Genomic DNA, 25,404 nt, shown 5'->3' with positions numbered 1-25,404 from the left:
GAGATTACAATGGTCTCTTTGCTAGCACTGAGACAGGACTCTGTTGCTTTGCCCATACTTGGATCTGGGTGGCAGTCCCAGGGTGAGGGGGAGCATTAGCATAGTAGAGTTTGTGGCCATAGCTGGGGCACAGACCCTCATCACAGTTCCAGGGTAGAAAAGAGTGCTTGTGGCCACTCACAGACCAGAGCACAGGCCAGGGGAGTAATAAACACCTCTTCTTCGATCATGTTGCCTTGGAAGAACTGAAAACTTACAAATTCCTAGAAGTATCTCTGAAAACAGCTGCACAAAATCCCTGAAACTTGGTACAGTGCACTCTTCACACTGGAAGAAGAGCCCTACTTGAACAAAGAGTTAAAAGTCAAGTAATAGGCTAGGAAAATGAACAAACAACAGAAAAAAATTCTGACCATAGTTAAAATGTGGTGACAAGGACACTCAGAAGAAGACAGCAAAATCAAAGTTCCTTCATCCAAAGCCTCTAAGAAAAATATGAATTGGTCTCAGGCCATGGAAGAGCTTAAAAAGGATTTTGAAAATCAAGTAAGAGAAGAAGAGCAAACATTGGAAAGAGAAATAAGAATGATGTAAGAAAATCATGAAAAATGAGTCAACAGCTTGGTAAAGGAGACACAAAAAAGTACAGAAGAAAATAGCACCTTAAAAAACAGACAGATGAAGTAATCAAGTCTATCTATTGCCATATGAAAAAATGATCTAACTCACCGTTGATTGGAGAAATGCAAATTAAAACAATTCTGAGGTACTGTCTCATAACTTTTAGATTGGCAAATAGGACAGAAAAAGAAAATGACAAATGTTGGAGGAGATGTTGGAGAAGTGGGGCATTAATGCATTGCTGGTGGAATTGTGAACTGATTCAACCATTCTGTACAGCAATTTGGAACTAAACACACCTCTTGACCAAGTAATATCACTACTAGGTCTATATCCCCAAAGAGATAAAAAACAAAAAGTATAAGACCTATATGTACAAAAATATTTGTAGTATCTCTTTTCTGGTGGCAAAGAATTGGAAATTGAAGGGATGCCCATCAATGGGGATTGAGTGAACAAATTGTCCTATTTGATGGTGATGGAACATTACTGTGCTATAAGAAATGATGAGCAGGATGCTTTCAGAAAAACCTGGAAGGACTTACATGAGCTAATGCAAAGTGAAATGTACTGGGTACAAAGAACCAGCAATATTGTAAAATGATCATCTGTGAATGACAACTATTCTCAGCAGTACAATGATCCAAGACAATTCTGACGGAATTGTGATAAAAAATGCTATCCATCCCCAAAGGAAGAATTGATGGTGTCTGAATACAGATTGAAGCATACTTTTTAAACTTACTTTATTTTTTCTGGGTTTTTTATGTCTGTTTTCTTTCACAACATGGCTGTTATGGAAATATTTTAAATTGCTTCCCTTCTCCATGAGGGGATGGGGTGGAAGGAAAAGAGAGAATTTTGAACTCAAAGTTTTAAAAATGAATGTTAAAAATTGTTTTTACATGTAACTGGGGGAAAATAAGATACTAGAAGAAAAAAGTCAACTTCTCTTAAGGGACGGACAGAGCCAAGGGTGAAGACCATCATTGATGCTGGAAAAAACAACAACCCAGTCTGCTCTGAGTAGAGGCATGAATGCTACTGTTAAAACAGAATTTAGCAGAAACAAGTAAATCAGGCCAATCACTCTGGTGCTAATTAATGAAGCACATGCGGGTCTGCTCTAATGAAGATCTAGAAGTCTTTGAGAATAATGGAACTTCCACTTTTCTTCAGCCAGCAAGCCCATGCGTGTGGCAGCTTATGTGAGGGAATCCAACACTGATGGATTCCTCATCCATAAACTGGATTGGGTCCTGCCACCAGGGTGGTCAGGCCAGTCTGGTGAAATCAACAATATGTACACAGCTACACAAATATAAAAAAAAATTAAATACAAAATAATTTTGAGTCAAGAGCACTGACAACTAGTAAGATTAGGAAAAACCATGCTGGGGTTGTGCTGGAGCCAGCTCTAACCTGCTGCAACCCATCATTAAAATTTCAGAGTGAGCATTTACACCTCAGAAATCAGCAATCCACCAGTCAGCGCTTGATTTATTGTTTTGTTTATTGTCTAGATTTAAGAAAATATTAATAATGCATATTAAATTTAAAAGTGTATATACATTTTCCCTCCCAGAAAACCTGAGTTTGTTAAACATTTGCTAGCATATTCCTACATGTAGAAAGCAATATATGAGTTGAAACTGGGAGATAGATATTCCTTTTTATTTTAGAAAAAATTAGTTTTTTATTAATATCTTTTGTTCTTATATCATTTCTGAATATATCCTCCCCAGCGAATGAACCTTTATAACCAAAAAACAAACAAAAACTTGAAAGAGAAAGGAGAAAAACAGATCAGCTCAACTAATAAATATATCAACCAGGCCCGTAGTATTGTATACCCATAGATCCCCACCACTGCAAAGAGGGAGGAAGTTGAATTTTCTCATTTCTTTGTTTGGTGACACGTTTGATCATTATACTTCCTTTGCAATCAGGGGTGCTCATTTTTTCCATTTATATTGTAGTTGTGTATCTTCCTTAACTGGTTCTGCTTACTTCACTCTGTATCAGTTTATACGTCTTCCTGTATGGGTTTCTCTGAATTCTTCCTGCTTTTTAATATTCCATTACATTTATGTGCCATAACTGTTCTTTAGCTGATGGCCATCTACTTTATTTCCAGTTTTTTGCTGTCACAAAAAAAGTGCCATTATGAATTTTTTTATGCATATGGGACCTCCTTGTATCTTTGGGCCAAAAGTGACTATTTTAGTCACTTTCTTAGCAAATTTCCAAATTGCCTCACAGAATAATTGTAGCAATTCATAGGAAAGAAAAACTTTCTGAGAAGTGGAAGTGATGGAAGAGAGCATTCTAGGCATGGGGAATTACCTGTGCCAAGGTGCTGACCCTGAAGATGGAATGTGGGAGATTCTGCTCAGCAGTACATGAATAGAAACAAAGAAGGCAAGATGGCAACTGTAATTCAAGGTTGGGGTCAGGCAAGGCAAAATCACTGATAAGATAAGGGAGCAAGGGATTAAAATATAGAGGACAGTGCAGAGTTAAAGTGATTTACCAAGGGGTAAAAAGGAGGGGAGGAAGGACAATGCAGATAGTACAGAGATGATGTCTTAGGAAAGACCTGAGGAGGTGGAGGGAATGGAGATCAAGACAAGAATGAAGAACAAGATTAAGAGTAGAAAGGCCTATGGAAAGACTGAATGGTGAGATGCTATGATCAAACAAAGGAATGTGGGAGATTCATGAACCAAGAAGCAGAACAGATGTGAGTGAAGGCATCAGAAGTGTGGCTATCTCAGTATGTTGCTGAGGTGGAGTGAGAGAGTAGGTCATGGGAACTGAGTAGATTGAGAAACTGAGAAGTAAAAATGCCTGAGGGACTATCAGTATGTACATTGAAGTTCTTTACTATGGGATTAAAGACTAAATCAGGCACTGAACTCATTAAGGAAAGAAAAAGCATCCTAAGGGTCAGTAGATAATGTCCACCAAGATCTGGATTGGGTGGATCTCGAAGGAAGACAGGATGCTGTGGGATGGTGGTAGAGGGAGAGTTAGGAAGTAGCAATGGGGAGAAGGGAGTATTCCAGCTCCCTCATCAGGACCCCTCAGGGCTTATGAGTGGAAGTGTCACTAGTGCTGGACTAGGTGACCAGTGACTCCATGTCATCAGGAGAAAACCAGGTCTTAGTGGTCAAGCGAAGCTGATCAAGATTATCTCTCAAGAGGCAACCTCCCATTTTTCAGATGAGGAAAATGAGACCCACAGTGGTAAAGGTACTTGTGGAAGGAACATGGAAAGAGTGGTGACTTTTAGAGTCAAAAGATCTGGAGTTAAAAAATCTGACCTTTTCTCTTTGTGGTTGTGTTATGTGGGGCAAGTCATTTTATTTCTTGGAGAATCAACTTCCTTATCTGTAAAATGCAAATAAAATCAAATGAAAAAATTGGATGCAAAATGCTAATCAAATATCAACTGTTGCTAATTGTCATTGCCCAAAGTCTCTCACATGGATAGAAAGGAGAAGAGCCAGAGTTTCAGTCTAGAGCCTCGGATGCCAAATCCAAGGGACTTTGAGGTTCTCAGCATTAGGTGGCTGTAGAGGCAGCTATAGATGACTCTATAGAGAGGGGAAGCTCTGAGGTCCCCTGCACCAGAGGACTCTATAGGAAGGGCACTTGCGGTGACTACACTCAGAATGCTGACTCTGGTACCCTGGGCAAGGCTGCAACAGTTGGCATTCAGAACCCCTGCCCAATCCCAAGGAGCCACATCTTCCCATCTTCCTTCTTTTCCTTCTTTCTTTCCTTCCTTTCTCCTTCTTTCTTTCTTTCTCTCTCTCCCTCTTTCTTTCTTCCTTCTTTCCTTTCTTTCTTTCTTCTTCTTCCTTCCTTCCTTTCTGTCTTTTCTTCCTCCTTTCTTTCCTTCTTTCCTTCCTTTCTTTTTCTTTCTTTCTCCCCTCTTTTCCTCCCTCCCTTCTTTCCTTCCTTTCTTCCTTCTTTCCCTCCCTCCTTCCTTCCCCAGGACCAGTAGTCATCTTTTCTCTTAATTTGACATTTCCCTTTAGCACTTAAAACAAGAATCTACACCCAGTAAGCATTTAATAAATGTTCATTCAATTGCAATGGTCAGCCCCATGATTGAGTGCATTTAGCCTCCTAAAGATACGCTCAGAGATCAGCAGACGTGGAGCAGCATTTCACTCAGACTGAGTCCTGTCTCTTTTCATAATCACAATAGATAACACTGAAACCTTCCGTGTGTTTCACATATGTTACCTATTTCAATCTTCATACCACTCTGGGAGACAGGTGCTAGTATTATCCCTGTTTTATAGAAGAGAAAACCGAGGCTGACAGAGATTAAATTATTTGCCCAGGGTCATAAAGCTAGTAAGTGAGGAGTCAGAACTGAAACTCAGGTAGGGCTTCTTGCCTCCAGGTGATCCTCCATCTCCCATCACAGACACCCGGATGCAGACCCAGAGAAAACCTTCCCAAAAAGGGCAGCATGGGGTCACAAGTCCCCAGAGCACCAGGTCTATCCCAAGTTCCTTTGAACAGAAACATCCCTGGAACAGTAAAGCAGGGAGGGAGCCAGTTGGAATCTCCAGTTCAAGGAAACTCCATGTGCTAGATTCTGTGGCTTCAGTTTTATGACTGTGGGGTAGCAGTTAATTTGCAGGAAGGGCTAGCATCCTGAGCTATGGGAGATTGTTTCCAGCCTTCAGAAACTGGGTCCTAGAGGCTCGGGGCATCACAGAGCTGAAACCATTCAGAAGGAGATGATGACTGGACAACGATTTCAAGGGAGCCAGTAACTTTTGGTGGATTATCAGTCATGACCAAGCTCCGACCATGCAGCTCCTGCCATGAGGAAAGGCCACACTGGGAGCTGGACTTCAGAAAAGATATCGTCCCATCCCATTCTTCTACCTTTGGCAGCGGGCAGAGCAATGAGAGAAGGTAGGGGCAGACGAGTCGTAGTCTGCCTTCATGGAAGCCCTTATCTAAAAGCAGGGTACAGAGTCCTGCCCTATGGGAGTTCCTGGTCTGATGGGAAGAAGGTTATCTCGATCTCAGGGAGCTCCCAATCTGAGAAAGAAAAAAATCTCCCTCATGCTGGGAAACCCCCAGACTCAAGAAGGGGTTGGCCCCCATTCTAATCTCTACCTTTCAGCTCAATTCAACATTTCATTAAGTGCCTACTATAGACAAGGCTCTTTGCCTCGTTTTGATCAACAAGCATTTATTAAGCACCAACTGTGTCCAGTATCCTGCTAGTCCCTGGAAATACAAAGACAAAAAGGAAATAATCCCTGCCCTGTAGGAATTTACATTCTCTGGGGGAGACACACTTATACATTATACATACATATATATAACGATTCAGAAAATGCAAAGTAATTGGCAGGGAGTGGAGAATGGGGGAGACAGTAAAATCTAGGGTGGGGTGGCATCAGGAAAGGCCATCTGTAGGAGGTGATGCATTCCATGTCTGGGGGACAAGTAGTACAAAGTCCTGTGTGAAGAAAAGCAGGAAAACCAGAGTCCTCCCAGAACTTGTGTTCCATCAGGCAGGATACGATTAGTACAAAGATAGGTATAGGACAAGGGAGAGTGGGACAGGGGCCAAGGTGAGAACTTGCATGTAGAGGGCTTTAAAGCACACCAAGAATTTTCTTCACAACCTCCCCATGAGGGAAGTAGTCCAAGCACTACAACCCCTTTTATAGGTGAGTAACTGAGGCTCAGTGACTCCCCTGTGCTTGTATGTCTCATGTCAGAGCCACCATATGTAGGCAGGTCTCCTGACTCCTCCTCTAGCCTCCTTCCCTTCTGCCTCACCCCAGTAGCATGTGGCCAGTGTCACCCATTGCACATTGGAATAGAAACCCCAGAGAAGAAATGACCGTGGAAGTTGATAATGTTGTTGTTCAGTCATGTCCAATTCTTTGTGACTCCCCTTGGGGTTTTCTTGGTAAAGATATTGAAGTGGTTTGCCATTTCCTTCCCCGGCTCCTTTTACAGATGAGGAAACTGAGGCAAACAAGAGTAAGTGACTTGCCCAGGGTCATGCAACTACTAAGTATCTGAGACCAGATTTGAACTCATGAAGAGGAGCCTTCCTGATTTCAAGCCCAGTACTCTACTCAGCACCCAACTTAGCTGCCCACAGCAGGTGAGCCTGCAGATTAATAACCAGCATACTTGTGGAGGCTCTCTCATCTCCCTACAGTGGGTACTAACCACCTCTCATTCTGTCTTTGGGTGAGTTGGTCCATTCCCAGGCCACAGTAATAAGGGGGAGGAGATGTGTGGTCAGTCCATGGTCACTTAATACTATGGAATGAGCATCCCTGGAAGCTGGGTCCAGCCCCGGGTGTAGCAGGGGGAGTCCAGAGAGATGATGATACTTTCCTTGTGCACATTTGAAAGGAGGTTGCCCAACACTCCTTCCCCCAATTCGTAAGCACTTTTGGCTCACTCTCCACAGGCAGGGTGTGGGAGATTCCTGTCTTCAGAGAGCTTGGAGCATAACTGGGGACTTAGGACATCCAGAGGTGCACACTAGGATATACGCGACAAGTGATGGAGAAGGAGGACAGACAATTTGGGCTGTAGGAGTTAAGAGGAGGGAGAGAGAGAGCTATGGGGCCAGGATGATCAGCAAAGTCTTTTTGGAGGAGGTGAGACTTGAACTAGACAAATCTTAAGGAAGCAAAGAAAAGAAATGAAGATATTACCAGCTCCAGGGGCAAGCGAAGGAGGAGGTAGATCAGCATGAATGGGAGGAAGGAGGGAACGAAGTGTGTGGCATGTGCACATCTGTGGGAGCTGAGGGTCTCTAATAATATTAATCATAATTAGCATTTGTATAGCATTTTATATAATATAGCATTTCATATAATATAACAAACTTCTGGGCTGGAAGGCATTATTGCCCCGTAGCTCTCTCTCTCCCTCCTCTTAACTCCTACAGCCCAAATTGTCTGTCCTCCTTCTCCATCACTTGTCGCGTATATCCTAGTGTGCACCTCTGGATGTCCTAAGTCCCCAGTTATGCTGGTTTAGTGACTTTCCGAGACAGGAAGCAAGTTCAGGTCTTCTGACTCCAAGTCTGGTGCTCATCTGTGGGGAGTAGTTGGGCTCAATGTTTTGATCCATTGGTAACAACAGCTGCCTGCCCCCCCCTCCCTCCCTCCTTCTCTCTCTCTCTCTCTCTCTCTCTCTCTCTCTCTCTCTCTCTCTCTCTCTCTCTCTCTCTCTCTCTCTCTCTCTCTCTCTCTCTCTCTCTCTGTTATTTTCCCTCTGTTGCAAGAATCTTGATTACACTGTGAAGTGAGGCAACATCAACATCCTTCCCAGTTCTGATGGGAATGCCATCTTGGTCCTCATCTACCTCAAATACACAAAATTTCAATTCTTCCAGAATGACATTGCCCTTGCCCACCTGGTTTTCCCAATCAACTACACAGCCTGTATCTAGCCTCCCCTCTCCTCGAATGAAAGTGAAGAGTGGACCTTTCTATTGGGACAGGATGGGACCACATCTATGCCTTTGGTAAGGGAGGGTCAGGAAGGGATAGAGCTTGGGGGAGGCCATCTGTCACCCCCACATGATATCCTAACTCCCATCATTATAGCCCAACGAGGGTGGTCTAAATGAGGGGGGAGAGCATTTCAGGCATGGAAGAGAGCCAGTGAAAAAGCCTAGAGCTAAGAGATGGATCGTTAGAGGCCCAAGGAGCCCAGACACTCTGGGGCTCTGAGATAATTCTTCCCCTGAATGTGGTGTGAAGCCACATGGGGAGAGAGTGACTTAGCCCTCTAATCCTTTTGCATGAAACTGGTCCTGGATTTTTAAGAATCCACTAAAGCAATAGAACACCATGGTTTGTGTTCCCTGGGGTCTCGTTCATGGAACAACAAAGAAATCCAGTGTCACTGGATCAAAAAGTACATGTATAGACATGGGAAGGGAAGGAAAGGAAGACAGTGCCTCCTCAATGTGCTTTACACTGTGCTAGGTTCTTGGGATAAAAGACAATGGGAAAGCAGACCTTGCCCTCAGGTCTGGAGTTTACATTCTAGCAAGGGATCCTTCAGGTTCACGTATTTATGCTGAATACACTTTTTTAATAAATACAAAATAAACACAAAGGTGGTGTTGTTTGTCCTTCATTTTCAAAGAAGACAAATGCTGTCACAGGGCGATGCGTTGACTCGTCCGTCTGTTGGATTTAAGCATGAGAGCGTTGCACAAAGTCGTCAGCCTCACTCTCTCTTCCAGAGTCATCAAAGTCCAGTAGCGTGACAAAAGCCAAGATGATTGGAGATGGTCCAGGATGCAGTGGATGACCTTAGGAATCTTGTCTGACCAAGCTCTTCAGCTGCCTCCATGGAACTGAAACAAATTGTTCTCATCCACCCCTTCTACCTAGGGAAGTTTCCACAGGTTTGGGGTAGACTTCCCATTAACTCACCTACAGATTTGAAGCCTGTCAACTACCTAAACCTGGTTTAGCCCATCTGCCATGATGGTTTTACCAGGGTGTGGCTGCTATGCATGCTACATGGAGCCAGGGGTGAGGGTGGGATGACTTATGGGACAATAAAGGTGGATAAGCAGCCCTGGAAAGGGCCTGGCAAGCCCTCACACCAGAGGTGATCGTCCTCCCTTTACCCCTTACACAAAGGTAGTTTGAGAGAGAAAGAACCAGTACTTGCGGTCACAAAAGGTCTTATGTAGAAAGTAGTATTTGAGCTGCATCTTGAAGGAAACGAGAGATTCTTTGAAGTGCAGATGAGGAGAGAGTGCATTCCAGGCCCCAGGAGATGTCCTGTACAAAGGAATGTAGATGAGAGATGAATTTCAGCTGTGAATAGCAGAGAAGAGACCAATGTGGATGGATCATGGAATGTGGGGAAGGAACAGTCCAGCAAGGAGAATAATGTACAATGCACATCCTGCGGAAGGGTAAGTTGGGTCCAGGTTTTGAAGGACTTCAAAGCCAAACAGAGGACTTGATATTTATGATAGAGGATAATGTATATATAATATAATAAAGAATATTTATGTATATACAATGTATATTTATGCTAAAGTGTAATGATATATATTGCTGGATAGAGCCTTAATTAGATTCCTCATGGATCTGGGCACCACATTTTAGGAATATGGAAGAAAATATTGTCTCTTTCTCAGAGACGATAGATCTCTTCATCTCTCTGTGTATATGTTTCTATGTTTGTATACATATATAGTCCAGTCAATAAGTATTTATTGAGCATCTACTATGGGCCAGGCATTGTGCTAAGTGCTAAAGAAAGGCAAAAGATAGTCCCTACCTACACTTCCAGGTTCACAGTCTAATGGAGGAGACTACTTGTAAACAGTTATGTATAAACAAGATATAGTCAAGACAAACTGAAGATAACGGATGGGGGAAGGTGTTGACATCATATGTACACACACATGTATATAGATGTGTACACCAATCATATGTATATGTATATACACATATATATACACACACGCATGAAATATATAAATATATTTTTTCAAGCATTCCTACTTAGAAAGAGATTTAAACTGCAGAATTCCCCTTCCCCCAAATCAAAATGCTCCTTCCCAATCACCATACATTTTATAGTATTCAGGAACAAGGACAAAATTCCGCACTCAAAATCCAGCAAGACTTCGGAGTGTAGATCACAAGCTCTGTTGTCTTAAACTGAGAAGTCAATGGTCACTTAACTTTTGTCATACCCTGCAGAATCATTTCCCTAAAATCAATGAATCCCCTTTTGAGCACCACCTCTAAGGATTTGCCTTTGCACCCAGTGAGAGGTGAACTCTGCTCTGATTCCTTTAGGGAGAAGTTCTTCCTGGGCTGATCAGTCTTTTTTCCTTTAGAAAATGATTAGGCCTCCAATAAGAATGATTTTGAAGGGACTAGAAGAAAGAAACAGAAAAAAGAAATCCCATTTAAAATAACTTTAAAATCCATACATTTTCTGGAAATCATCTACCAGATGATTGAAGGCTAGCGCTTAATGATGTAATTTGAGATCTGACACTGCAGTGCTTTTTCATTTATGCCTTTTCTTGCTATTCCCTTGAGATTTTAAACCTATTCCTCCTGTGATTGTACTGCATAGTTATAGAAAATGTTCCTCTAAGTAACTGACAGGTACAGCACTACATCAGCAAATGAATTTAAATGATTAAAAAAAGCTTTTCAAAGATCTCAGCACAGGACATTGTTTCAGAATTGATCATTCAAGGGAGACCGATAAGAGTTTCCCGTTCAGATAAGATCACACCAGATGTTATAACATACCTTCTTGATACCAGTTTGTAATATGAGCTAAAAGATAAAAGATGGGGACCCAGATGCCTTCATGGGAAGGACTCAGAGAAACTGGGGTACATCTGGAAAGGGACAACCAAAGTGGGGAGAGAACTGAAAATTACAAGAACTGGTTGAAGGAATTAGGGATATTAGCCCAGAGGAGACAAAAGAAGACCTAAGGGAGGTTTAATTAACTGTCTTTGAATATTAATTTGAAGGGCTGTCTGGGGAAGAGGGCTTAGACTTATTTCAGTTAGCTCCCACTGAGTAGACTTCATGAGAACAATGGACGTGACAGGGAGTTTGATTTGGGTTTGGCGCAATATGAAACAGGCTACTTGGAAGGCAGTGAGTAGAGGCCTTTCAGCTGAGGCTGGATGACCAGTTGCCATGATAAATCAGGCGTACGTTTCAAAGCTATAAAAATTTAAAATTATATCCTTCATATGACATTACAAAAGTAAAAGAAAATCTTTAAAAGCATAGGAACCATGACAAGAATTATGAGACGCATGTGAAACTGATTGAGGATGTGCCAGTGATATAAAACACATAATATAAAACACAGTGGAAAATATAGCACTGCTTCTTCCTGCTTCACACGTGGTCATCACAAGTTCAGGGAAATCCTTGTGGAGATATGCATAGGCACACGTACATACACACACATATATATGCATATGTACACATACACACATATATACAGACATACACATACACACAAGTACATATACGCATGTATACGGACACATATATAATCTATACACACATGCACAATATATACATATACCCACATACCCACATACACATATATCTGCATGTATACGCACATATACACATACACATATATACACATGCAGGTATGTAGATGTGTGCATACACAATGTGTGCACACACGTGTACACATATGTGCACGACCCTGTGGGTATAACATGCATGTGTGTATACACACACACACACACACATATAGTCCCCTCTTGATACATTGTAATCACCTTGAGGTCCGGGGTTGTTTCCCTTCTGTCTCTATGCCTGGCACACAAAAGGCCCTTAAGAGATGCTTGTCAGTTGTGCTGTGGGACGAGCCAGAGGGCTGGGACTCCAGAGGGCTGGGTTCTGATGCCAGCTTCGCACCCTGGCTGACTCCTTTTGCTGCCAAGTGCAGCCTCGTTCCAGGCCGGACCACCCATCCAGAGTGGCACCCCCTATCTGCTTCCCCAGCTCCAGACCCCCAAGATGGAGGCCAGCAGGCTGGCCGCAGTCCCCGCAGGAGCTCCCTGCTCCCAGAAGCCTGGGGCCTCAGGAGCCTGGCTGGGCCGCCTTGGAGCCGTCCCCCCGGGCCTCCTGTCCCCACTGCTGCTGCTGCTGCTGCTGCTGCCGGCCTGGAGTGAGATCTCCTCCTCCCTGTTACCTCCCCACCTCCTCTCTCCTTCCCTCTCCTCTGCTCCTTATCTCCACCCCTCTCTGGGGTCCCATCCTCTTTCCCTGCTCATTCCAGCCCTTTTCAGTATCACCTTCCTCTCCCCTTCTCCTGTTCTCTCCCTTTTGTCTCAATTCACCCTCAATCCATCCTTCCTGTTATCTCCTTTTCCCTCCATCCCTCCCTCCCTGTAATCTAAGACCTCCGGTCCCTCCATCTTCCCCCTTTTTATATTCATGTACCTTACCCTACCCCTCTCCCCAATTTAGCTCACAGCCTCTCTTTCCTCACCCTTTCCCTGTTTTCAGTATTTCCAGAATTTCACCCTTTCACCTCATCATTTTGGGACCTCTTCCAATGAAGCCAGCCTGGCTTGTGATCTTTAATCCGCTTTTTAGCTCAGTCTCACTATCATCCTTACTTCTATCTCCTATTATTTCCCGCTCTCCCTATTCTCTTACCACTTCTGGTATTTAATTCTTTTCCTGAACATCTTCCTCTCTGGTGAGGTCCCACCTAGACAGCTCTCCTCCCCAGGCACCATGTTATTTCAGTCTCTTGAGGTGGTGCAGTGGGTAGAGCATCAGTGCAGGAGTCAGGAGGACCTGAGTTCAAATCAAATCTCACCTCAGACACTTGACACTCACTAGCTGTGTGACCTTGGGCAAGTCACTTAACCCCAGTTGCCTCATCCTGGGTCATCTCCAGTCATCCTGATGGATATCTGCTCACTGGATTCAGATGGCTCTGGAAGAGAAGTGAGGCTGGTGACCTGCACAGCCCTCCCTCCCTCAAAACAAAGTCAAGTGCAAGTCATGTCATTATTTCTCTGATGGCATGGTCTTCTTCAGCAATGAAGGATGAACACACACACAATTTCAGTCTCTATGTCATCTCCTCTTCCACCTCTTTCCCAGTGATTTCACCTGCTCATTATCTCAGCTCATGCCTATAACCCTTTTATCTTTCTTGATTTCCGCCCTCTCCTCATCTTATTTCCCTTCTCTTATTCCAGCCTCTTCCCCAAATCCAACTTTCTCCCTGTTATCTTACCCTTTCCCAGTAATTTCACATCCACTCAATTGTAACTTCCCTACTTTCTCCTGGTTTCCTGTTATCTGACACCTTCTCTCATCTCCCTCCCTCCAGTTGTTTTTCCTTTCTTTCTATCTCAGCCCTACTTCTGACTCACCCCATCCTGGTCCTCTCACTTCCAACAATTATCTCACCTCTTATCTTTGTTCTTCTTTCTCCCTACCTTCCAGGTTACTCTGACGTCCTACAACAAGGTGTGTAGGAAATCACCTGTCCCGTATTGGAATACAGATGTCTAGGCTCAAGAATATCTGTCTCCATTTCTGGGAGGGACCTGGGATTTGGGGAAGCCAAGCTGTCCTTCTGGGGTGGTAGGGCAGGACTTCTATTGGGGTTGTACTTGGAAAATACAAAGAAAATGTGAGTCTGGGGCTAAGGGGATCTCAGGGGCAGTCAGACTGTGAAATCTGGCTTAATGGGGGAGGTCTATAGAAGCCTAGCATTTAGAAGATTGAGAATGAGTGATCTACCATCTAGAAATGAGAGATCTACCATCCAGAACAAAAAGCATCTTACTGGGCTCCCATTATGGAAGCAAGGGATTCTAGGCAGAAGTGAGAAGAAAGTGCCCTCCAGTCAGTGCAAAGACAAAGAGATCAGAGATAGAGTTCTGTGTATGAGGAGAAAAAAGCCACTGGCCAAATCGTAAAGTGGTCAGAGGATTAATGTATATGATAAGGATGGAGAGGCAGGTTAGAGTCAAGTTGAGAAGGGCTTTAAAAATCAGTTGACCCTAGAAGTAATAGGGAGCCATCCACTGAGTAGTGGAGTGACATGGTCAGACCTGCCTTGTCAGAGACAGCTTTGGCAGCTGAGTGGATCATGGATTGGAATGGAGAAAGATTTGAGGGAGGGAGACCAAATAGGAAACTGTTACGATAGTCCAAGGGAGAAGGAAAGTAAGGGAGGGAAGGGAGCGGGCATTGGTTAAGTGCCTTCTGCGTGCCCATAGGCACTTTACAGATATTTCATTGGATAGGAAAAAGTAATAAGGATCTGAGAAAGGGACAGATACAAGAGATGTCATGGAGACGGCAACAATGGGTTTTGACAATAGATTGGATATATGAGATGAGGGAGCTGGAGGGATGGGTCAAGGATAATGTTGAGGTCTTGAGCCTGGGTAACTAGTTGGATGGGAGTGCCCTTAGCAGTCTAGGTCCCCATCTATCCAGCCAACCCACTCTGCCTAAACTGAACTAGGAAAGTTCAGGTGATTCTTAATTCAGACCAATGACAGGAGTCCAAATCTGATGAATAACTTTTCACCATGGCTCTGCTTGATGGTGCTCTCTATGGAAGGATGGAGGTGGGGGCAGGGAACACCAGAATACAGATTCCCACACATAACCCTTCTGCAGTCAGAGCCCAGGAAGTTAACTTTCTTCCAGATGATACCCAAGCCCTCTCTTCCACTGTGTCCCTCTCTACACATACTTCCCAAGTTTCACATGGACTCATTTGTCCTAAATGACTTCCCAATCCACACCAAATGAACTGCTCTGCCACAGCCTGGAATTCTCTTGCTCCACAAAATGATCCACTCCCTTTGGTTACAATCACTAGGTGCTTTCAGACCAGGGTCCTTCTTTTGCCGCATTTGAGGACCAACATTCATTCCAAAACTCCTTTTGGTGCAAGTAGCCCCTTTAGCCTTGAGGATACAGTGAGTCCCTCATTTTCTGGGGTCCTCAACCTCTGACATTCTCATTCTCTCTCTCTCTCTCTCTCTCTCTCTCTCTCTCTCTCTCTCTCTCTCTCTCTCTCTCTCTCTCTGTCTCTGTCTCTGTCTCTGTCTCTGTCTGTCTGTCTGGTCCTCCCTCCTCCTATTTTCTCTCACTTTCTCTCTCACTAATTCTTTATCTCCTTTTCCATCTTTCTCCCATCTTTTTTCTCTGTCTTTTCTTTCTATCTCACTAATCTCTTCCTTTCTTTCTTTACCTTCCTTTTTATCTTTCTCTTTCTCCTTTCCTTTTCTCTATTTTTTCTTTCCTTGCTCTCTTCTCCCTATCTTTCACTCCCCTCTCCTTCTGTGTTTGTTTCCATCCCCTTCCTCTTCTCCCCTAGATTGTGACCAACCTAATTGGATGGAGACCATAAATATGCAAGATTCTATGGAGCGCAAGTGGCCATGGCAAGTAAGCCTGAGACAGAATGAGCACCATGTGTGTGGAGGGGCCCTCCTGGCCAGAGAATGGGTGGTGACGGCTGCCCACTGCATCAATAGGTGAGTCAGCTGATCAGCATTGTAACTGGTGTAGAACAATCAGGGCTTTGCCCCAGGACACAGCCCTTCAGTGTGGTAGAAATCACAAATAGAAATAATATGGTAGAAATAAAGCACTTTGCAAGGATAACAAGTTAAAATTGGAAGCTACCCAAAGGTTATCAGCCTTCTCTCTCTCTCTCTCTCTCTCTCTCTCTCTCTCTCTCTCTCTCTCTCTCTCTCTCTCTCTCTCTCTCTGGCTCTCTTTTTCTCTGTTTCTATCTCTCTATTTCTCCTCTCTCTTCTCTCTCCCCTTCTCAGCAGCAGCCCTGTACTCTTGCCCACACACAGTCTCACCACAACTACCACCACCTGCCTTGCTCAACTGGGGGTAAGTTTAGGTATTCTGTATCCTAGGAGCAAAAATCCCTAGTTATAGCTCTGTAACTGATATCTAGTCTGAAAAGCACTGGAAGGGTTTTGATAGGAGGCCCTTAAACATTCAGTCACTCACACAATAGATGGGACTTCCATGAATCCTGAACCTTATCTATTCTTTAGGAGATAAAGATCTGGTCCTGACTCACAGGGAGATTTCTATCCAATTGTGGTTACTCAAAACACACATAATAACTGAGCACTGACCTCACTGACTAGAGAAGGGCATGGCATCATGTGTGAAAAATGAGGGTGAAGAGACACTTCATCCATCATTGCTATGAGACAATGTAGGGAGAAACTTGATTATCTCTGGGAAAGCTTCAGGACAGGACTGAGGCTTCCATATGGGAACTGGGGGAGAGGGAAAACCAAGAGCCCCATCACAAGACAGAGTGGGCATTTCAGTTAGTTCAGCCCCCTTCTCCACTCTCACTGCTACCCTGTCTCACTATCACTGTTGGCTTTCTTCTCCCACCTAGGGAGATGGTAGAGCCTGAGGGGCTGGTAGAGTCATTGGGGCACCCGCACATATTTGGCTGGTCCCAAGGTAAAGGTACATTTAATTCTCTTTCTTTCCTACAGCAATTTCGATTACTCAGTTATGATGGGGGACACGAATCTCTATCCTAATAACTCCAACACTTCCCAAGAAATCCCTGTCATGGACATTCTCCTTCATCCAAAGTACAGGAGTCGGGCCTTAATAATGGGTGACATTGCCCTCCTCTGCCTGAATTTCTCTGTGCCCTTCACCAAATATGTCCAACCTATCTGTCTACCTCATTCCCTGCTTGATTTGAAGATTGGAACCCAGTGCTGGGTGACAGGATGGGGAGAGATGAGAGGAAGCTATAAAGGTGAAGGGAGGTATACAGTGATCCAACGAGACCTGGGTTTGAATCCTGCCTTGGACAGTTATTTGCTGGGTGACCTTGGGCAAGTCAATGAATTTTGGGGGGGGGGGCCGTCTTCTGTAAAATGAGAGGTTTCAACTTGATTAGCTCTAAGGTCTCTTTGAACTCTTAATTCATATCCCAATGCTCCTATGAAAGTTTCCCTCTTTCCTCTACCCCCAATCAGGAATATAAAGAGTCATATTGTTCCATTCCATCTGTTTAATTACACCATTGAGGCAGCTACTAGAGTGCCCCAACTGACCTGGGATTTTCCAACGAAAGCCTCCGTAAAGGCCAGAGGGATGGTGATAACCATGGCCCCAAAGCTCCAAATGGCTGCTGTTGGTGCAGGGTGCCATGTTTATCTGTAGAATTATTCAGTGCCTTCTTCTTCTTCCCTTTCTTGGACTTCAGCCCTCAATATCTACCTCTGGCTGCAGCTCCTCTTCCCAGCCTTATGTTGGCATTTTCTTTTCAAGAATCAATGCTGTTGAAATTCACAAAAAAGGCAAAAGACTTGGGTTTGGGCTCTTGACTTGGTTCCTTCTTGACTAGTTAAAAGTGACCGCACTTCATAGATATATAGCACTTGTCAGAGTTTCCCTCACAATGGCTCTGATGTAGATTTGATAAGTATTGGTATTTCCATTTTACAGATGTGGAAATTAATCCAGAAGGGTTGAAAATACTTCCAAGTTCCCATGTTGTGATTTTGCCATGCGCTCTTTTTGTGATCCTCTGTGCTTATTAGGGTGCTTAGCACAGAGCAGGAGCTTAATGAATGTTTACTGAGTGAGTGACTGATAGGACCCAGGCTCAAAACCAGGTCTCCTGATACAAGTGGCATGCCGGAACCAGCTCAAATGAACTTCTGAGATACAATTATTAAATTTTCAACATAAGCATTTGCATCTCAATTGTCAAACGCTCGATTTATCGCTTTGTTGATTGTCTAGATTTAAGAAAGTGAGGGAGAAAGTGTTATTGAGTCACATTAAACTTAAATGTATGTCCTGCATACATTTTTTTCCCTCTGGAGAGCTGGTTATTAAATATTTACCACACTCCCACCTGACCCCCAGGCCAGAGTTCTTTCCATTACACTGCATTGACTCATCCCTAGGCTCAATGTTGGTGGCAATTGCTTCGTTATTCTATGTTTCAGCTGCTTCCTGTGTCAGACCACATGGTCACCAATCAGGCCTCTTCTAACACTGACATCCTGGGATTCTAACTCCTAAGCTATAGATGATGGTCAGAAGTTACTCTGGGCAGATCCCAGGACTTCTGAGAAGTTTACAGACAGGCCAGACTCTTCATAAGTATAATGAAAGCTGGATTTAAAATCAGACCACCTGGGTTTAAATAATAGCTCTGGGGCTGTGGACAAATCAGTTAATCTCTCTGGGTCTCAGTTTCCTTGTCTGTAAAAATGAAAGGCTAGTCCAGATGGCCTCTAAGGTCTCCTCTAGCTTTCCTCCCATCTTTGTCCTGTCCCAGACTGTTTGCATTCACAGCTAGGACTTCCCTGGAACAGTGCTGACTGAGACAAGTAGAATGCTAGGAAGGAACTTGGAGGTCACCAGAATGATATAATGGAAAGAGCCCAGGATTGGGAAACAGGAAATCTGGCCTTAAGTCCTAGCCATCCAAATGCACTTATTAGCTATGTGACCCTGGACAAATCTTGTCATTTGTTAGTAAAACAAAATTCTCGATGAGATTTATAACCACTCAAAAGAGTTTGGCTCTATCTATTCACACTTGGAAACCAAGTGGATGAATAGTGCTATGCAGTTGGATGGGCAATGGAGCTGGTCTATCAGTGTGTAAATCTTGGATAGATACTGAAGACAGATAATGAATTTGGCTCAGAATTAATAGGAGGATGAGAATGGGCTGGATTGACTTTGGGAACTTTTGGTAACTCCAAGCCTCTTCCTGAAACAAAAACACACCCTTTTTTTAAAAAATCAGTATTCTTCTGGTGATGTCATATGACCATGAGTCTAAGTAGTTATAGCTATGTCAGTCAAATGGCAATGGTGAGATATATGATGAGTCTGAGCAGGCTCTGGTATATGGCTAGAATCCTCCCATAATTGTCTGACTCCAAGGCTAAGATAAGTTTAGCTTTTTCCTTTGAAAAATTGTCAAAAGCAAGAGAATTGACCCAAGGGATATCAGAAAAGGAAAGGGAGTGCAAGAGAGCTAACCCAAGAGCCTTTGTCCTCCATTGTCAACCACAGAGTTTCAAGAAATCTAGGGAAAGCCCTCCCTCCAGCCAACACCCTCCTCCACCCCCATGGAGGATTTAGGGGAGGGCAGAGTCTGCAATGAGAGGGCATGGCGAGGTGAGGCTCTCCAGTCACTGGAGGGAGTACCCCAATCAGTGAGATAATGGTCACATCAAAGCGTTGAAGAATTATTCTTGCATTATTTACTTTAGGGGGTAGAGGGATGGAAAGCATTTTGTAAATAGTGAAAAGCAGCCGGAATGTGAGCTTAAGTCCCATACCTTCGAAAGGAGAGGGATTTTCATCTTAGGCTGGAGCAGGGTTCTCATCATTTACGGTAACCCTCTCTCCCCCTTCTAGTTCGTATTTAAGCCACCAGTGCAGAAGGTTTTGTTGTGGAAAGGCCTTTGGGTCACAGGCATGCCTAGCTCCCCTCATGCCCTCTCTGGCTCCTCTCGGGGACCTGGCAATTTCTTTTCTAGTCACCGGCTTGCTTTGTGTTCCATGCAATGAAATCAGGCCAAGGTTTCAGCCAAAAGGCAGCAAGCATTCTTTGCCTTTATCTTTTCCCAAGTCTCATTTTGGTTTACAACTAAACAATGCTTAGTTCCTTTACAAAGTTCTATTTTATTTTAAATAACTAGCTAAAAATCTATTTCCTCTCCCTCCCACACCACCTCCCTCGAGAGGGTAGAGAAGGAAAGAAAATCATTGTACAATTGTACATAGCCAAGCGAAAGGAATTCAGCCATTTTCTTCCCCTTGGACCTTCTCTAACTCCAAAGTGGGAAAGTCCTTTGGAAGCATTCTCAGTCAAACATCCCTTCTCGTATCATCAGTCCCTGCTTAGTTTCCTCTTTCCCCTTCAGGTCAGTACAATATCATAGAACACAGATACTACAGGTTGGAACTCGCCTAGAAATCATTGAATCAGTTAATCCCCTCATTTTACATGTGGGGAAACTGAGGCCCAGAGAGAGGCGATAATTTGTCCAAGCTCCTATAACTAGTTGGTGCTGGGTCTTGTCTGGAGCTCAATTTGCCTGACCTTCTTGGAAGGGGGGGAGGGTCAGGAAATGGGAAAGAGTTTTCCCATTATGCCACGCAATCCACAAGAATTTATCAAGCAGTACCTATGTAGCTGCTCCATAAATGTGTTTTGAACTTTTCAAAAGTTCTTTATTTTTGCATTATATTTGTCACACAGTGTTTGAAACCTAAAGAAATGCATTTTTTTCCTCTTCAGATTGATGTGTATATAAATGTAATTTGTTAGGTCTGTACTCATCGCGTTCAACTCCATGGTCTGTCTTTGTGTGCTCTGTGTCCAGTCTAGAATTACCCAGGTGTGACTGAGTGCCATAGGGCCTCTAAGAACATATGGGGTTTGTGGTGGAAGGTCATCAATATTTCCTTAATGAAGGAGTGAATGCAAAGGAGTCCCTGAAGGGCGATAGGGGGAAGAGGAAAGTGTTCAACTTCTGGCCACTAACCTGTTTTCCCAAGGCAGATCAGCCATTATCCTCAGAGCTCCAGGAGACAAAAGTATTCATCGTTAACCACAAGAGGTGTGACCAGCTTTACCATATTATTCCCCCTTCACCCCGATATATCCCTTTCATCGTAGGATCTGTGGTTTGCGTTATAGGCCAAAAAAATGGAACTTTATGCCAGGTGAGTTCTCTGTGTCTTCTGAAGTCAGAGGTCAGAGGCCCAAGTCTCATGGCTTCCTTAGACATGATATGGACAATAAAACAATTAGAGAAGGCATTATCCAATGAGTGGCTTTTGAACATTTAGAAATGGAAGTGGTAATCCCTAGGACCTAGTATGGGTTGATTAAGAAAAAATTCTGCCAGACTAGCTTCATTCATTTCCTTTTCCACTCTGATCTCTAAATTATTAGATTGTGCATATTAGAATACAGCTGGACTGCAGGGCATTCTCCAGCACCTCTTGAGAAAGTTGTTTTTGTGGTCAAGATGGAGAAAGGAGGGCTGGATGAATGCTATAGTTAAATGGATTTAGAACTGTTTGAATGGAAGGATCCAAAGAGTAGCAAGTAATGCATGGACATCAAACACAAGAGAAGCCAGAATTTTCTCCCTGGTGCAATTTTCTTCAATAATTTTATCAAAGACTTGGTTTATGTCACAAATGTCATGCTCATCAACCTTGAAGGTAACAGAGCTGGGAGAGACAGCTAACAAGTAGCATAATAGTCAAAAGATAGCGTAAAGTCCTATATTTGGGTTCAATAAATTAACAGCACAAGTAGTTGTGTCTGGGAAAAGAGAAAACGATCTTGGGAGTCCTTGTGGTCTGCAAGCATGATGCAGGTCAATGATGTGATATGAAAACTAAAAATGCTCATGTGATCTTAGAGTGTATTAATAGGAAGCCAGGGTTCAGCAAAGGGCAGTGACGGTCCCATTGTCCTTTACTCCGTTCAGACCATTTTTAAAATGAAGACTGATCAGCTAGAGAAAATCCAGAAAGAAAGGAACCAGGCTGTTGAGGAGGAAAATGACGCCCTGAAAAATTAGGAACGAATGAAGGAAATAGGGACATTTATTTAGCTTCAAGAAGAGAAGACTTGGGAAGGAACATAATTATTGTCTTGAAATATTTGAAGGCCTCCCATGTGGAAGATGTCTTACATTCATTTTGCTTAGCTCTGGAGTGCAGAATTAAGACCTTTAGGTCAACATATAACAATGTCATAATAGACTTACCCAGTGATGGGATGAGCTGCCTTAGGAGGTAATTAGGTTCTTTATCAGTTAGGAGTGTCCTAAATGATCCTTCATCCCTCAGATTCTATCTTTCGGTTCATATCCATTGCCCTAGATAGGATTTTTTCTGATGATACATGACTCTACTCAGCTGAGCTACAGTGGAAAGTGGTGATTTTGGAGGAAGAAGACTTGGGTTCCAGTATTGGCTCTGTCATTGGTTTTCTGTGTTGACCTTGAGTAAGTCGATAACCTCTCTGGTTCTCAACTTTGGTTGGGCTGGATGACCTCTACGGTTCCTCCCATCTTTGAATCCCTGATCTTCTCATTCAGATCTCATCTCTGCCATTTACTTGGGTGACCTGTCAGTGTTTGATGCCAGGGTTCTCTTGAATATACAATGAAAGGATTGTCCTAGAGGACCTCCAAGGTCCTTAGTCCCTTCAGCAGCTATATGCTGCCTTGTTTGGATAACTCCAGAAACAGACAAATGAGAGTACTCCTCCAAGCCCAGAGTCTCCTAACCATTCCTTCTTGTGGAGCCCCCATCTTCTAATTACCCTGGCCCTAATGGGGATGCTGTGGTCCATTGGTGTCTGCTTTCCCTCCCCAAAAGCCCCTCCACGATGATTTCCATGAGACTCCTGGGGACAGAGTAGTGTATTCCTCCCTATGCCACCCTCAACCCTATTGTTCTGAATCTAGGGTCCAGCTGGCCTGGAATCCCCAACCCTGAGATCCCTGTGGTTAATTCTTCTCTTTTTCCCAAGGGTAATCATGGAGGGTCCCTTGTGTGTGAAGCCAAGAAGACCTGGATGCTGGTAGGGGTGATGAGTTGGGTGAAAACTTGTACCCAAGCTGAGGTGCCAACTGTTTATGTCCGTGTCAGCAAGTTCTCGAAGTGAATTACAAACCACATGAAAGTCTCAGCCTCCCCTCTCCTGGACTTCTCCTGGATCACTCTCCTTTTGGGGTTGTTGCCCTATCTTTTCTGAAGGCCCTGGGAAACACTCTCCTCACTTCTCTCCAGGTCTTCCTCAGTCTCCTGCTATCCTCCTGCTGTTTCCCAGAGGACTTTACTCCTCTTCCTTGGGCTTCATAGCCTCTCATAGAGCTGGGCCCCAAAAAGGGAAGTAGTTGAGATAGAGGGAAGTGAGTAACATGGGAGGTGGATGAGACAAGACGTTGTATCAGATGCTAGGGTCACAAACTCATCTGGGGCCTGTGAGGCAGGGGGCAAGGTTGGAGAGAAGAGGGGCCCCGGCAGAAGGATTTGGGAGAGGGGGGTCAGTGTGTCATCTTATCAGGAGGGAGAAGATCCCCTGTGTCCCTTGGTTACCTTGGGGGAACCTCCAAAGAAAGCGTGTGTGCCTCCAGAGTAAGGATGAAAAGAGCTACAGTTAAACTTAGAGAGAGCAACAAAGAGTTGTCTGTCACTTCATTTCTTGGAATGGGGAGGATGGGATGGGTGAGCAAAGAGGTGGGAGAAAGGACCTCAGCTTTGATCCAGAAGGAAGGAAAGATCTGAAATCCTTGCGTGTGTGGTTAGCTCTCGACAGGTAAAAGGCTGGAGATCATTGAGTCTGGGATGAAAAGGAGCAGGTGGGATAAAGGTAAAGTCTAATGCTTTCCAAAACTCAACTTCATCATACAAGATGGAGGAGGCATGGCTAGATGGCAAGTCATCTGGAAAAGATGTGGGGGCCCTTAAAAGGGATGAGTCAACAATGTGATCTGGCAGCCAAGAAAATGAAGGTGACCTTAGTCTGTATTGAGAAATGGTTTCCCAGACCATGGAAGTGTTGGTCCCACCTGTCTTTGCCCTTGTCAGACCACATTTGGAGGATTATGTTCAGTTCTGGGTACCAGACTCAGTGATGAGCATCTACTAGAGAGTGACCAGGGAGGGGACTGGAGACCCTAAAGAGTAGCTGTTGAAGGAACTGGGGAAATTTAGCCCTAAAAAGAGAAGGCTTGCAGGTGGGGGGAATATCATCAAAGACTTGTAGGACTATAATGTAGAAGGATAGGCAGTGTAGAGCAGTGGATAGGGAGCCAGTCTTGAAGTCTTGTTTCTGATTTGTGTAAGCCATGGCAGGTCACATAACTTCTCAGAGTCCTGGGCAACTCTCGAAGACTGTAAGTTACAGAGAAGGTGCTCACCTGAACTGATAAGGGGAGTTTCCTCACCTCAGTGTTTCCTAAGCCAATGAAATCCTAGGATGCAACAGAAAGAATCCTAGATTGGAGTTAAAAGACCTCAGTTCAAATCCCTGCTTAGCCATAACTCGATGTGTGAACTTGGGAAATCACTCCTAGCTTTGGGCTTGAATGCAGTTCTTGAAATTCTGCAGTCGTGTTAAAGTCCATTCTAAGGTTCTCTCCTCTGCATTGCGTGCATGCACAGATGAATGGTGCACCAATTGTAAGCAAAGTACAATAACGTGAGCTCAGACGAGGGAGTGAGTAATCACTTATAGATTGGAAAGTGGAGGAATCAGGAAGAACTCAATGGAGTAGGTTGTCTCCTCTGCCACCATCTTGCTGTGTTGTCTTGGGTTGAATATCACACTTTTGGGGGCTAGTTTCCTTATCGATGAGATGAGAATTGTGAGTGCAGTGGGGAGAGAGGGTGTTTCATGTGCTTTTTGTATGCATAGAGAGAGGCCTGTGATCTTTCTTCCCAGGACTGGAAGTCATTTCTTCCTTTATTTACTGTTCAAACTCTTGAGTTACCGCAAGTCTCACAAACAACTCTGTGAGATAGGTGCTATTTTTAGCTATTATTAAACGGAGGCACAGAGAGGCTTACCCAGGGTCACACAGCTAGGGAGTGTCTGAGGTGGGATTCGGACTTTCTAATTTCAAGTCTTACGCTTGGTATACTGTGCCACCTAGCTGCTAAAAGTCCTGTTTCTAATGCACAGGTCCTCAGGTATGCTGTTAACTATTTAACAAGCAGTTCTCCAAAAGAGCACAACACACTTTCAAGATTAATCTGTATTTTTAAAGTTTTCTCCATCACTTTCCTAAGTCTGGACGATCAACAAATCAATCCTAATTAGTAGCATTTGCTGACTTCTGAGCTGTAAATGCTTCCTCTGAAAATTTAACCATCAGCTCTCTCAGCTGGTATGTGTTCCAGCACACCCCTGTGTAGATTTGACTATGTTCTTGAGGACAATTTGCCCCAGCCCCCAGCAGTGCACCTTGTATGCAGTAGATACTTAATAGAAGCTTGAATTGAGTGAAAAGGTCACTGTGCCACTCAAAAATATCTCCCATCATCGCTCAGATAAAACATTAATGCATAACTGAGCAGTCCAAGACTTCTACAATCTAACTTCCACCTACTTTTACTTTTACAGCCTTATTTCATTGGCATAGAGGATAGTTTAAATCTGGCTTGGGATACT

General features: G+C 43.8%; 1 protein-coding gene across 1 annotated transcript; it reads left to right on the top strand.

The window, feature by feature from the left end:
* The first annotated feature begins 12,194 nt into the window (after positions 1-12,194).
* LOC140498055 (putative serine protease 45) lies at positions 12,195-22,922 on the top strand. The gene is made up of 5 exons (XM_072599392.1): positions 12,195-12,345; positions 15,541-15,700; positions 16,703-16,977; positions 20,764-20,927; positions 22,759-22,922. Exons 1-5 carry the CDS (start codon positions 12,195-12,197, stop codon positions 22,891-22,893), a joined length of 885 nt encoding a protein of 294 aa, XP_072455493.1. The 3' UTR covers positions 22,894-22,922.
* Positions 22,923-25,404: the final 2,482 nt, after the last annotated feature.

This window comes from Notamacropus eugenii, chromosome 1 (assembly GCF_028372415.1).
Source record: "Notamacropus eugenii isolate mMacEug1 chromosome 1, mMacEug1.pri_v2, whole genome shotgun sequence".
Lineage (NCBI taxonomy): Eukaryota > Metazoa > Chordata > Mammalia > Diprotodontia > Macropodidae > Notamacropus > Notamacropus eugenii.
Note: the sequence above shows the minus strand (reverse complement) of the source record. Positions and strands in the feature narration are given on the sequence as shown.

Coding starts and splice junctions, on each gene's coding strand:
- LOC140498055 (XM_072599392.1), top strand. CDS start 12,195: ATGGAGGCCAGCAGGCTGGCCGCAGTCCCCGCAGGAGCTCCCTGCTCC. Junction 15,701..16,702: donor GCTGCCCACTGCATCAATAG/GTGAGTCAGCTG, acceptor TCTTTCCTACAG/CAATTTCGATTACTCAGTTA. Junction 16,978..20,763: donor GATGAGAGGAAGCTATAAAG/GTGAAGGGAGGT, acceptor TTCCCAAGGCAG/ATCAGCCATTATCCTCAGAG.